The sequence below is a fragment of the Misgurnus anguillicaudatus genome, chromosome 10 (assembly GCF_027580225.2).
Source record: "Misgurnus anguillicaudatus chromosome 10, ASM2758022v2, whole genome shotgun sequence".
NCBI classification, from domain to species: domain Eukaryota; kingdom Metazoa; phylum Chordata; class Actinopteri; order Cypriniformes; family Cobitidae; genus Misgurnus; species Misgurnus anguillicaudatus.
This window is the reverse complement of record NC_073346.2, coordinates 25,995,476-26,009,448: the sequence shown is the minus strand read 5'-3', so window position 1 is coordinate 26,009,448 and position 13,973 is coordinate 25,995,476. Positions and strand designations below refer to the sequence as shown.

Genomic DNA, 13,973 nt, shown 5'->3' with positions numbered 1-13,973 from the left:
ATGTGCTGTTAAAACGCATATAAGACTAGACTAAACTATATGTCTGTGAGCCCAGCCACAGAAGACAGCTTCTCTGCAGATATTAACATTAGTGAGCAATTTACTCTACACTGCCTTCCCTTTAAACTAACTCTTTCTTAACAATATTTAGACTAAAATTAATATACGATCCTTTATTTATCCCATAAAACCAGTTTAAACAAGAGTGGTTTTACTGGTGGGTGATATCCTGTGAACTAAGCTTTTGCTTCTTGTAGGAAATTTGATTAAATGTGGCAAAGACTGGGCGACCCGCATGTCTGGGAGTGGAGATTTTTCATTTCTCTTTAATACTCATGTTTAATTTCATGATTGGCTAAAGCTCCAGGTGGCTGTTTAATGTCCAACAGATGGGCTCCTCAACAAACCCAATTTTCCATCGCAAGCTGATGGCAATAAAAGGAGGGATTTTCACAATTCCGCAGGCACCCCTCGCATTTCCACTCTCCCAAGGGCAGAGAGAGAGTGAGCAAGACCGCAATGTTATACTTTGTTTTTATTAAAGCATTTGATTGACAGCAAAGGAAGATTTTTCCAGTATTAAACTCTAGGGCCAATGGAATAGGGCAAAGTATACCAAGTCTTGATTCTGGGCTACTGGAATGGGAATATACCACCTCACTATCTCTATCTTTTCCTCTATATGTCTATGTCTTTTTTTGTGCCCTATGAAGTTAGTGCTTCTGTTGTGAGCATCAATCAAAACTTGTTGATCACATTCAGAGTTCAGCATTTGGATAGGATGGAAAGAAATAAGTATGTTGTATCTTACTAATGTTACAAAATAGCCTATTACTTTTGATGTTTTTGAAAGTAAAAACCATGCGAACATCATAAGTAGACCTCAGTCAACGGTATAAAACAATAAAATCAACAATTTCACTGCCCCTTTAAAAGAAGAGAAGGCTTCTGAGATGCATCAAACATGGGGTTTAAGAGCACATGTTTAGGCATTAAAAGATGTGTATTTCAAAGGAACAGTATGTAAGAAATGTATATCAATTAATCATATAATGGCCCTGATATGTCACTAGACATTAAGAAATCATTTTCATTTTAAAATACTTGTATCACTGTCCGGCCGGAGTTGCAGCCCTCAACTGATGTTTATGTTGTCATGTTGTGTATTGGCCACCAGTTGTGAGATTGCAGTACCAGTTTTAGCCACAAATTTTGTGATTGCAGTACCAGTTTTGACCACAATCCTACATACTGTTCCTTTAAAGACACACTATGCAGTTATTTTACCTTAATATAACAGCTTCAAAGTTATTTCAGTGGTTAACAAAGTCATAGTAGGGCGAATCATCCTCCTGTTGAAGCTCGGGGAGGACGCCGCTAGCAAAACCACCAATGTAAGCTTGAGAGAACCGCCCCTGACAAATCTTGCGAGAATCACGACTTGCTTTACGGCAACAACGTCACATACGTTAGGCTTGTTCGACTTTGCGTGGCGCTGCAAGAACCGACCGCCGGATGACATCAAAGTACCGCGAGAATGATCCGAGATGGCACTTTGACGTCATCCGGCTGTCGGTTCTTGTAGCGCCGCATGAAGTCGATCAAGCCTATAACAACAACTGCACGCGCAAATTTGAGACGTGAGGCTAAACGATTTAAAAGTTAAGAAAGCGCGTTCGGAAGAGAGTAGGAAAAGAGAATCTGACCGCGTTAGGAACTGGGCAAGAGTCCCACTCGGTCAAGTTTTTACTCGTTGGCGTGAGCTAAAAGACAGCACTGGATGGGATGCTGATCTGGCGATCTTGTTGATGGACTAGTAAGTAATTCTCTCATTTGTAAACTTGTTTGTGGTCTATGTTGTATGTTGTTGCGCTTGCTTGTAGTATGTCATGCGATTATCATGACAACAGTTGTCAATATCTCACATAATTATCAGGACATAAATAAGTTGTAAATAGTGTAAACATGCACAATTTGCAAACTATTATGATAAATAGCAATAATCATGTATAGTGACATTATAACGAACAATGTTATGAAATAATGCAACGTACACAATTAACTTTTTCATGGAATTTTGTAATGTTTACTTGTGATTTAGCTGCAATCAAGTAAAAACGCTATAAGCAAACGCGGTACTTTATTATTATATGCACTCTACACTTGAAATAAACTTCTTATTATCCTATTACCCACATCTGTAGTTAGTAGACTATGCATTAGACTAATATTTGTATTAATTTGTGAAACATTACCTGGTCATTATCTTCGGAGTACTAGAGTGGGAAATTACGACAGTTGCAAGTATTCTCCAGCGACTCTAGGGGTAGCTGTTTGACAAAAACACCGAAAATGCATAGAGCGGCTTTAAACGAGGAAAGATCCTCACTGTCCTGATTACTACATCCTCACCGTGACATCAGGGGTCATAGGGCAAGACTATGGGTCATACAAAACCTAAATAATGGAATTATAATGTTCATATACTAGCATAATGTCTTTACAAAAGTGTTTTCGGCAACCCGAGTTTGAAGCTCAGCTCGTTGTCCTTTGCCAGTCCCATTCATCTCTCTCCACCCTGTACTTTCCTGTCGTCTTAATGCAATACTGTCTATCAATTAAAGGTGAAAATTCCCCAAAAGATAACTTAATCTTCTTATTTGACTTATTCATAAAAAGCAGTTACAGGCTTTCAAACCAAAAATAGATAAAACACCTCTAATAGGAAAGGATGTTGTTTTCCGACCATAGGAATGTTGACACACAGAAGTAAATGGCAGGAAGTCAAGGCACAGAAAAGAAGCTCTCTCCCACGTGTGTGTCTGCGCGTGCGAGTGTGTGTGTGTGTGTAAGTTGCATGGAAGAATCTGAAACGATCCAGCCAAGGTCTTTGGACACCTGTCATTCCAAGCTTTCTTTACTGCTTCCCATCTTATGGTATTAACAGTACATGACTCCCTGCTGCACCTCTTAAGAGCTTTTCCAGAGATCTCCGATATAAACTGATACAAACACACTCTTTTAGAAAACAAGACAGATCATATGGTAAATACAGAATAATGCAAGAAATTAACATCTCCATGTCCCGAATCTTTTTTATATATAATAACTCATTTAAATACCAAACTTTGATTGACACATATTAAGATCTTTCATGGAATTTAAATGGCTATTTATCATGACCCTTATAAAATAAACGAATGGCATGAGAAGATTGGTACAATTTCCTACTTTAGAGTGCAGGTGTTGCTGGTTAGTGTTTTTAGGGCACGTATATTACTTCAGCCAAGCAGAGCACTCAAGGATTTGTATAGTGCTTCAAATGAAATCACTTATATTTTTTAGGTCATGCAATTTTGGTAAATGTCTGGTAGCATTAGGTATACTCATCATAAGTGGAATGTTTCTCATACTTTCCTGGTGTCTGAAATGATTACCATTAAAGTTCCTACGTTACAGGGCATGTTTAACATGGAAATTATCAAATTACATCCAGCTCCTTTTGAGCAATAGCAAACTCCCATTAGGAAAGTCGTCCAACTAGGTGGTCATGTTGGCAAAGCACCTGGGTAGTGATTTCAGTCATGCAAGGCTAAAGTCCTATCTACTTGAATGTGGAAAAACAAATATCTCTAACGTATTACTATGACAAGAACTGTACCATAACTTTTGTTTCTTAAGCTTAAATTGCACTAAAAACACCTTTTTCCAATTTGGCAAGCCTCTCACCTGACTCTGTATACGGTTTCATCAGACGCACGTGCGCTGACGCGATACGCGTTTGTTTGGATCTAAACTTTACTTCCGGTTTCGTTTTTTTAATGGTCTGACTAAACTGATCTCTTGAACAAACGCCTCATCGAAAATAACAAATGTTTTGGTTTCCTAGGTAATCTATGTGTTTTTTTGCTTGTTATATAAATAAACTACGTTTAAAGAACTTTGTTGTTTCTTTTGTGTGTGTTTTTTTAAGGGGACATATCATGAAAATCTGACTTTTTCTAGTCTGATCTCACAAATTCCGAGAAATAGTCACAAAAATCATATAAAATATAATCATTTTTCGTGTCATTGTCACGTATTTCCGCCATTTTACGTGTCCGTGCCACGACTTTCTTTTTCGTGTCCATTTCACGTATCAACTTTTTTTTCCTATTTTCTTACCATTTTTCGCTTCAGTTTGGGGTTAGAACGACTTTCTGTTACATAAAATGGCATCCTTTCCCAAACCCAACTCTAACCATAACATCAGGCGACAATGGTTTAAAAAGCATACGAAAAAATAGTATAAACCAATACTTAAAGTGACATCCGCACACAGCAAATCTAACCTCATACCAAAGCGACAATGGTTTAAAAATAGTAACCAATGTGAAACTGACACGAAAAAGAAAGTCATGGCACAGACACATAAAATTACGTAAATACGTGACATTGAAACGGAAAAATGAGCAAAATATTTTGTGACTATTTCATATATTCCAACATATTTGTAAGATCATGTTGCTTTTTCCGTGTTTCAATAATTGGGTCCCCAGTGCACCAACCTGGAAAATGTGAAAAAGATCAACCCAGTAACTTAGTTTTGGTCAACCATTCATTGCAAGCATGTGAAAAAATAGGTAATTGAAATTTGGCTCTCCATGTGATGTCAGAAGGGGATAATACCCCCCTTAATCTGCACTATCCAACCACGACACTGCCATTTAGTATAGAGATCAACTCATTTGCATTTCAAAGGACACACATAAAAATGGCACTTTGCTCACACCTACAAACTGGCAATTTTAACATGCTAAATGATTTATATAATATTTTGAGCTAGAACTTCACATATGTACTCTGGTGACACTAAAGGTTTATTTGACAAAAAGTCTTGTGAAATGTCCCCGACCCGTTCATTATTTGCAGTTCTACTGGATTAACCAGCAGCTTTGGGGATACCTTTGAATTATTTGGGACTTATTTTCAAGCAAAAGTTGGTTTCATTGAACCAATGAAATGTTCATTGAAGCAGTGGTAACTAGTCTCTACATTGCCGTCTTTAGCCACTAGGGATGATAAAGCTCTGTTGATGTTGGATAAGAGAGGCAGATGGAGAAGGAAGTAGTGAGTTCAATGATCTGGGAGCACTGGACTGGTCACAGTTCACAGACTCTATATTGAGCAAATTAAGACTGAGCTGAACAAAAAGATTCACTGACTGTGAGAGTTTCCTGAGACAAAATTCAATTTTCTTGACTAGTGAGTAGTTATATTAAATTATAAAAATAAAGTTGAATCGGCTTAACTTATTTCAACTTTATTTTTATAATTTATAGCAACTCACTAGTCAAAAAAGTTTTAATTAATTGTAATTTTAAATAGATTAAGCTGGTCACTGAGGTCTTGACTTGACTCAGCATTAAAGAAACTCAAATTCTTTATAAAAAATTGTGAGACAAATTTAGATGTGACCGACTAACACAGTATAGGAAGAGACCAAGAAACATGGGAAACTTATTGTAACAACAGCTGTAATTTATTGTAGCAGTGTTTAAATGATTTGTGTCAGGATTTGTATGATTAATCTAAAGATACTGTGTCTGATGTTTTGTTCATATTCCTTAACAAATGTATTATTATTTTCATTTGTGTTTAATTTGCAGTATTTACATATATTCTTATTGACCATGGGGGTGGTAAAACCAAGATTGCAGGTTCAAACCAGGGTAAAGCCAATCCAAATAAGGGTTTCCTTTGGAAAGGAAGTTTCTTATATGCAAGTCCCAGACTGTATGTGTGTGAATGAGAGAGACTGTAGTCCAGGGTAAAGTAAAGGACACTGTCTGCCAGCACGGTACCTGCAGATCTCATCTAGACTAACCTTACAGAACCAGACCTGCTATTCAGTTCATCTTTCAGTCTGTCGTGCTCTCTCTGTCTCTGTTTTATAGTCCATTGTTTGATTTAATCCCTCAGACAGATGCAAGCCTCACAAACATATTTTTTTGGTTTAAACATACAAATGTTTTATTGACATTAAACACATTAGATTTCACTGATATAAATAAATAACAATAATTATTTTGTTACAATATCAGAACAAAAAACTTAGCATTGATGTTTGCTTGTAATAGCGGAATATGTACTGATATCACAATGTAATTCTAAACAATGCAGAAAAATATATACATTATATACAAAACCACATGGACAAACAGATGTTGTGATCAAAGATCTGTGTTGGTTAGATGAAATTTAAGCTGTGTCTGAAATAGCCCCCTATACCATTATTCTCTATACCCTACACAGATTGATCTCACAGAAAGTCGTGTTACAGTCACGAAAAATGTGACCAATCCACTTGCGTCCAAGGCACGAAATTCAGCTTTTTCGAAATTCGTGTCACCACTGTAAAAAAATTCTGTAGAAATTGCAGCTGGGTTGCCGGTAACCCACCGCAGATCCAAATTTATGCTCTCCACTGGCAACATTTTGTTCAAAGTTAAATGAACATCAAACATTCACAAGTCTTTGTCTTTACAGAGTTAAACTAAAAAAACAGCATCAAGCAAAACATTCTGGGAAACAAAATCTGAAGCAAAACAGAAAAAGGTTGATGATGATTTCTGGTTCCCAGAATGCTTTGCACGAGGCTGTTATTGTATAGTTTTATTCTGTAAAGACAAAGACCTGTCAATATTTAAAATTCATTTAACTTTGAACAAACTCTTGCCAGCAAACAACACAAATTTAAATCTACGGCAAATTACCGGCAACCCAGCTGCAATACCATTGAAATTTCTATGGAATTTTTTTTACAGTTTTTCATGTCCGTGGCACCACCTTCTTTTTTGTGTCATTTTATGTTTTGTTTTCTCATTGTTTTTCTCTATTTTCTTACCAATGTCGCTTGGGGTTGGGGTTAGAATCACTTTCTGTTACATTTTTAGACATCCAAAGAACTCTAACCCCAAATCCAAGCGAGAACAGTTTTAAAAGCGGAAGAAAAACGTGTAGAAACCAATACATAAAAGTACACCCTAACCCAAACCCCAAATCTAACCCCAAGCGACAATGATTTAAAAATAGGAAAATGAGAATAAAATGACACAAAAAAGAAAGTCGTGCCACGGACACAAAAAAAACTATTTATAGAAATTTGTGTGAGTGACACGAAAAGGACATTCGTGCTCAAGGCAGGAAAAAAGCTAAGTTTCGTGCAATGTACACAAATAAATCAATCAAATTTTTCGTGACTATAAGAGGCTGTTTACACTTGGCATTAACATGTGTTTTCGTCGATCGGATCACAAGTGGACGACGTTAATGCCAGGTGTAAACGGTGTTCAAAACGTTTTGAGCTCGTCCACTTTCGACCACTTTCAACCACATCCAGAGGTGGTCGAAACCACTTTCGATCGGATCGCTTTGGAGCTGCGGAACGCACATGTGGTTGAATGCGTTCGAACAGCCACACGCGACCGCCTTCTCTCCGCCCATTTATCTAATCTGAGGTATTAAACACAAGTTTCACGTCTTTTTTGACTTCTGGCGTGAACATTCGGTGAACAGCGCTATTTTTAGCCTTTCATTGATAAAACTAAGCGGCTGATCTCCGTAGTTTCGTTTTGAAAGCGTCTGAAAGTTGCGCGATCCTATTTCATCAATTGCGCTGAAAATTCAAAGAAAGCTCTTACATACTCATGTACAAAACACTGTGCAGCATGTTTACTTGCTAAACAAGCAGTGCACTCCGACATTATATTAGTTTGCGTCCATATAAACTCATAATTACTCCCGCTCGGGTTTGAATGACAGCAGAGAGACTCGCCCACCGTCTCACAGACCACCCCCTCATAGTATTCAGCACAGAAGCGGTCGAAAGTGGACAAAAGAGACGGATTTAAATACCAGGTGTAAACGTCATGTGTCTCTCTCGTCCACTTGTGATCCGATCGATGAAAACACATCTTAATACCAAGTGTAAACAGCCCCTAACACGACTTTCCGTGAGATCATGTTGTCCCTACATCAGTTCATTAATATAAGCCACTTGAAGGACTAAATAAAAATTAGCGAGCTCGCCGGAAGTGCTGCGGGTGCCATCTTTTGCAGAGACATGAGAATTCATTTGGTGCAAGCCTCAGTGGATTGGTAGCAGTTTACATCAGTTGTATGCTCATTATTGCAATGCATTGTGGGATTGAAGTGCACTGCATTGTGGGAAGTAATGTCGACTTTGATATCAGACACAAAAATGGATGTTCTTCAAATAGTTCACTATATAAGGGTGTAGGGGGCTATTTCGGACACAGCCTTGTCTCATCTTTAACACACTGACAGACAGCCCACAGTCTGCTTGTTAACCTTGTTGTGAAGCATGCTGCACATAAAATAAACAAATTGTATGTATATCTGAACTTGTAAGGTCACATGTTTAATTGTGGTGTAGTCTAGTAATATGTTTTATGGTGCATGTTTTTGTTGAGTTTTGATGTACCATCATGGTGGTTTACCAAAAAATTAAAAATCATTCATCATTTACGCACCCTCAAGTTGTTCCACCCTGCATAAATTTATTTGTTTGCTGAACGCAAAGGAAGATATGTTCAGCAATGTTTATAACCAAACCATTTTTGAGCATCACTGACTTCCATAGTATTTTGTTCTACTATGGAAGTCAGTGGTGCTCCTGTTTCCTGCTTGATTACAAACATCCTTGTGTTCAGCAAAACAAATAAATGTATACAGGAACAACCTAAGGGTAAGTAAATGATGACATAAATGTTTCATTTTTAATTTTAATTCTTTTAATTCATTTTTGTGCACTATTCTAAAATCAAGTAAAAACTAAATAAACTGCATTTTTTATGTCAGTCAGATGGCCGACATATCCTTTGAAAGTCTTTTTAAACAATACAGGCATTTTTAAAGTTTTCTAGTCAAAGGTTTGGCTATGTGACGCTCGGTCAAGTTTTCCGTACCTGTTCTTATATGAGGATATGTATTGTAAACTGGCAAAAAAGTCCAGGTAAATGTACAGGTACACTTTTTGTCCATTTCAAAAATCAAGTAAAAAAAAGGGATTATGATAAAAGTAACATAGCTTATTGCTTCTACATATTGAATTGCTGAAAGGCACTGTAGGTGTCCATAATGATGCAATCCACTAGGAAGTTTATATTGCTGTAACTGGATTAAGAGAGTTACGTTCACTTAGCCTTTACACGGCTTACATACGGCAAATTTACAATGGATGTGCAGTTCAGTCAGAAGGAACTGATCCTCTTCATTAACTCCTTAAGGCTGTTTTTCTTTCTCGGCCTTTGTTCTGAAAGGAGAAAAGCAGTGATCAGAGAGAGTTACTAGATTGCAGGTTATGGGGTCTTTATACATCTTGTACATCCATTTATTTTACAGACACATAAAAACAATTATCTCATTAGATTTCTAAACAACTTAAGTCGCTGATGAGCATTTGAACTCTGACCGTCATTATTAACAGGTCGGATTTACTCAGATGTCTAAACCCTAAACAGTAATCTCTCTTTTTACGCAATCCGATCTCTTTGGAGCGTGGGGGTCTCGCCATAACGTCATGTTTGGGAGCAGATCACCTCATTTTTTTTCTACTCTCGCTGTATTGGAGTAACCCACCTGGTACATATTAATCAATGTAAACTGTTGAGCGTGCCATTTCAGTAGCATTTTATGTGTGTGTGCAGTTTTATTCAAAGGAAAAGGTGGGATTAAGTCTGTTTACTTTATTGTAATGCCTTGCATGTTAATGTGTTATACATATTTATATTTATTACGTGACTTTCTGGCATATTTAATCGTGCCAATATTTTAGTATATGAGTACTAAACTGTACTGTGTCTTTAATGTACACTGAAAAAATGATTCATTGAATTTAATCAATTTTTTAAGGTAAGTGGTTGCAATCAATTTATTTAAGCTACATTTAAACAAAAGATTTATATTTTATTTTACTTTACTAATCTTTTTTGTTTAATTGTAGCTTAAATAAATTGATTGCAACCACTTACCTTAAAAAATTTGATTAAATTCAATAAATCATTTTTTTTCAGTGTACATCTGCGGTCTCTACTCACATAATCAAAATTAATATTTCATGTAAATGTATTGATTTGGGAAGTAATATGCAGGATAATGACCAGCTGAATGTGCTTTAGGTCAAGGTCCTCATCACCCTGCTAGGACTTTTTTGTTATGTATGTATTTGTGTCCATCTGCTTTTTAGTTATGCAATTTAGGGCCACAATGTGAAAGCAGAAGTGAGAAGTGAATCATACATTTAGCTCATAACTAAAATATTAAATGCTCTCAGCTGATTAAACAAAGTCTCATAAATGTTTGGCTAGCAACACTGAAATTGTAAGTTTGGGTTGATCAGGTGTTGTTCATTAGTTGCAGCCATTGCGATTTTGATTAAGAAGAAATGATCCTCTATTGCTCATGAAATGTGGCCCAATTATTTTTCTAACAGCATACGAAATAGCAGATGAAAGGCAGAATGGGAGTGTTTTCATTAAACGGTGGTCTTTAAAGGGTCTGGTCAGGATTAGTTCTCGTAATGATGATGAGGGTGTTGAAGGGTTCGGTGGAGCTCGGGACGTACGTGAACTGCACAGGAAGACGTTCAGGTTCTCGTGGGAATAAACCAGATGTTTTCAGTGCAATGCGTGTGCACAGTGGACATAAAGAAACATGTGTGAGGTGTTGTGTAAAAAATTACATTATGAATTTTATTATCTGTCAGTTGCACGTTCAGATGTTCCAAGAATCAATGTTTTGCTCAGAAGTTGCTCTTTTCAGTTGTGTTTCCTTTAAGTATCAAGTTAGTCTCAATTGTTTTGCCTAAAATTGCTTAGAAGAATAAAAATAATAGAAACAAATGAGATAACTGTTAAAATGAGTATGGAGGTTTAAAACTAATGTAAAATGTATAGGTAAGTTTTTTTTTTTTTGCAGACTTCGCAAGTCTGAATTCAGTTTGTGACATTGTTGAGATCACTTTGGAGACATTTGCGAAATTTCTGGGTCTTTTTCGCAAGAGAAACATCTAAGACGTGCACATAGAGCAACACTTTCCATTTGATATCTACTTAATCTCACTGACATCTTGGAAAAATAACAACTGAGATATTGAAGTGATCTCATGTGCGTTTTCTTTCTTTCCAACAGTTTTGTCAATGGCATCATCAGATTATCTTAAACAGGGCTAATAGAAAGGTCTTATTGAAATGCATTGACCTTTGACCTGTCACAAAATAACACAGCAGTAATATCTTAAGGACCTACAGCAATTGCTAATTGTCAATAGAAAGATACGTCATATACGTCATTCAGTTATTCATACATATACGTTTTTGACAATAACAATCAAGCAGTCTACTTACCAGTCGTCTCTGGTTACTGAGACAGAAGGTGCAGATTTGTCTGGGCTGGGAGTTTTCTGAGTCTGGGCTGGGTGTTGTGTTTTTCTGGTGGTGGTTGTGTTGATGATATAAACCTGGAGAGCTCCTGAGACAGGGCTGGCCGTCTCCACATTCATCTCCAACCAGCAGAACGTTCCCAAGGTGAGAGATGTAACTGGACGCCAGTCGCAACGTCTCAATCTTAGACAGTTTCCTGTCAGCTGGTTCGGTTGGTATCATTGTCCTCAGAGCGGTAAATGCTGTATTAACGCTATTCGTGCGATCTCGTTCCCGGGCGTTTGCGACGTTCCTCTGCCGTCCTTCAGGAAGCGGTGAATGGACCTCTGTGGTGACTGCCGCAGCTCGACAGCCGTACCTTTTTTTGCGAGCGCCCAGCTTAAAGCCGTTAAAGCCGTGGGAAGCCATGCTAAAGGATTTATCGTCAGACCCAGATCCTTCGCTGCCGTTGTCGTCGTCCTCCGAAAGCGTCCTGATCTCAGAGCACAGGAAGTGACCCGGTGTTGGTCGTACCATGGCGAAAGACATGCTCAGCACCTCACTGGACCCTGGATCCTGCTCTTTGCTCGTGAGCAGAGGAATCCAAATTTCGATTCTGCCTGGTCGATAGAAACACAGGGATGACTTCCCTAGACTTCAAATGCACGTGGACTCTCTCTGGTCTTTCTTGAGTCCACATACAAACTGGAAGCTGCTTCTGTCTGGCAATACAGCCAACACAGTCCTTTAGGAATTTAACCACGTTCTTGGCCAATCCTGCAATGCTTGACCAAGTCACTTCTGACTCATTCATAAAAAACTTCTCTTTACCGTCATCTATTATTTAGAATAACAGCATGCCAAGGAGCTTCCTCACTCATGTGCATGTGTATCGGAGTGAATGAGTGTGTGAGCTCCAGATCCTCCACACATGTGATTTTAGCCGAGTGTTTCCTTATGCCTCGGATTTATAGTCAGGGGGTGTGGCTGGGGTCCCCTTGCCCTGCAACCACTGTAGATGTGAAATCCAGTGTGCTAGTGGGAGGAATAGGATCTCTCTCTCTCTCTCTCTGTCTCTCTCTCTTTCACTTTATAGTCTTAAGATCTCGACACTAAAATTCTACTTAAGATTATTCACTGTGATAGATTTGTTCTCGCCTTTTACTTTATTACATTTCTTGATATTACTTTCACACAACACATTGAATTTGCTAACGCGTAAATTTGAACACCCCCTTATACTCTGTCTGTCAAAACTCAGTCAATCTGAATTCTGTGGAAGTGAGCCTACTAGATCATTTGGCACCACATTTACAAGAGGCATGAAATATGATTGCATGGTTCCTGACAGTGTTGGGGGTAACGCATAACAAGTAACCCGCATTACGTAATAATATTACTTTTTAAAGTAACAAGTAAAGTAACGCATACTATATAAATGTACACAATAATATTCAAGTTCCTTTTTTAAAAAAGTAACACAAGTTACTTTTCAGTTTAATTAATTTGATTTAAAAAAATATAATAATGTACTGAATTAAACTGAATAGTCACTTAGAATTACGCACCTGAGCAGGAACAGTTTGAGACAGAAACTGAGATGGTAGGCCAGATCTTGACATTTTTGTGATAGAAATATGCAATTTCTGAATGCAGAACTTCTTGGTCATAAAAAACACCTACAAGGTCTGACAAAGATCAAGCCTAAGCCAAGTAAGCAAAAGTAACGCAAAAGTAATGTAAGTATTATTTTCCATGAAAAGTAACTAAGTAACCCAATTAGTTACTTTTTTGGGAAGTAACTTGCGCTGAATTTCCACCAACTGCGGAGCGGCTGCAGATCTGCCGTCCGCCAATACCCAACAGTTCCGTATTTGTTGCAGAGCGGCTGCGTGCTGAAATGACGAGGACCCATGAGGTCTCGCAAATTCACGTAATGATCGCGCGATATGTAGTTTTGTCTCCATCCATTATGATGTTAAATTATGACGTTTTGCTGGAGCAGCCCAGATCATGACACGAGATCTCGCAATTGAGGTATGATCACGCGATATAGTCATGGCTCCGCCCTGCGTACCTGTCCGGCATCCGGCAAAAATAGTAGCTCTGCGTATTTGTTCCGGAGGGCTACGGATGGCCGGAGTTGTTTCGGAATGCAGTCAGTGGAAAGCACACATTGACTTAAATGGAAACTGAATGACTCCGCCGCCATTCTGCAGCGGATCCACAGCCGGTCCACAGTCGATGGAAATCCAGCATTAATATTGTAATGCATTACTTTTAAAAGTAACTTTCCCCAACAGTGGTTCCCGAGGGCTAATATTACAAAATATAATTCAACATACAACATAAATTCTTATTCATTCATAATGGTGATCCTAGCTCCCAATGCTGATTAAACAGGAAGCGCCGAAAGCTGAGGGAGTTAACAGTAATCTCCTGATGGATAACGTTTGTCGATCATAATGAACCCCGTAATGGTTGTGTGGAGACCATGCAATATAGTATATGCACTCTCAACCGTGTTTGAAAGTCTTATATACTCTGACA

At 38.0% G+C, this 13,973-nt stretch overlaps 1 protein-coding gene across 1 annotated transcript; it reads right to left on the bottom strand.

The window, feature by feature from the left end:
* Window positions 1–7,238: 7,238 nt before the first annotated feature.
* scxb (scleraxis bHLH transcription factor b) lies at window positions 7,239–12,641 on the bottom strand. The gene is made up of 2 exons (XM_055211230.2): window positions 11,409–12,641; window positions 7,239–9,316 (listed from the first exon to the last, which is right to left on the bottom strand). The coding sequence occupies exons 1-2, from the start codon at window positions 11,970–11,972 to the stop codon at window positions 9,278–9,280; spliced, it is 603 nt and encodes a 200-aa protein (XP_055067205.2). The 5' UTR covers window positions 11,973–12,641; the 3' UTR covers window positions 7,239–9,277.
* Between the last annotated feature and the right edge of the window lie 1,332 nt (window positions 12,642–13,973).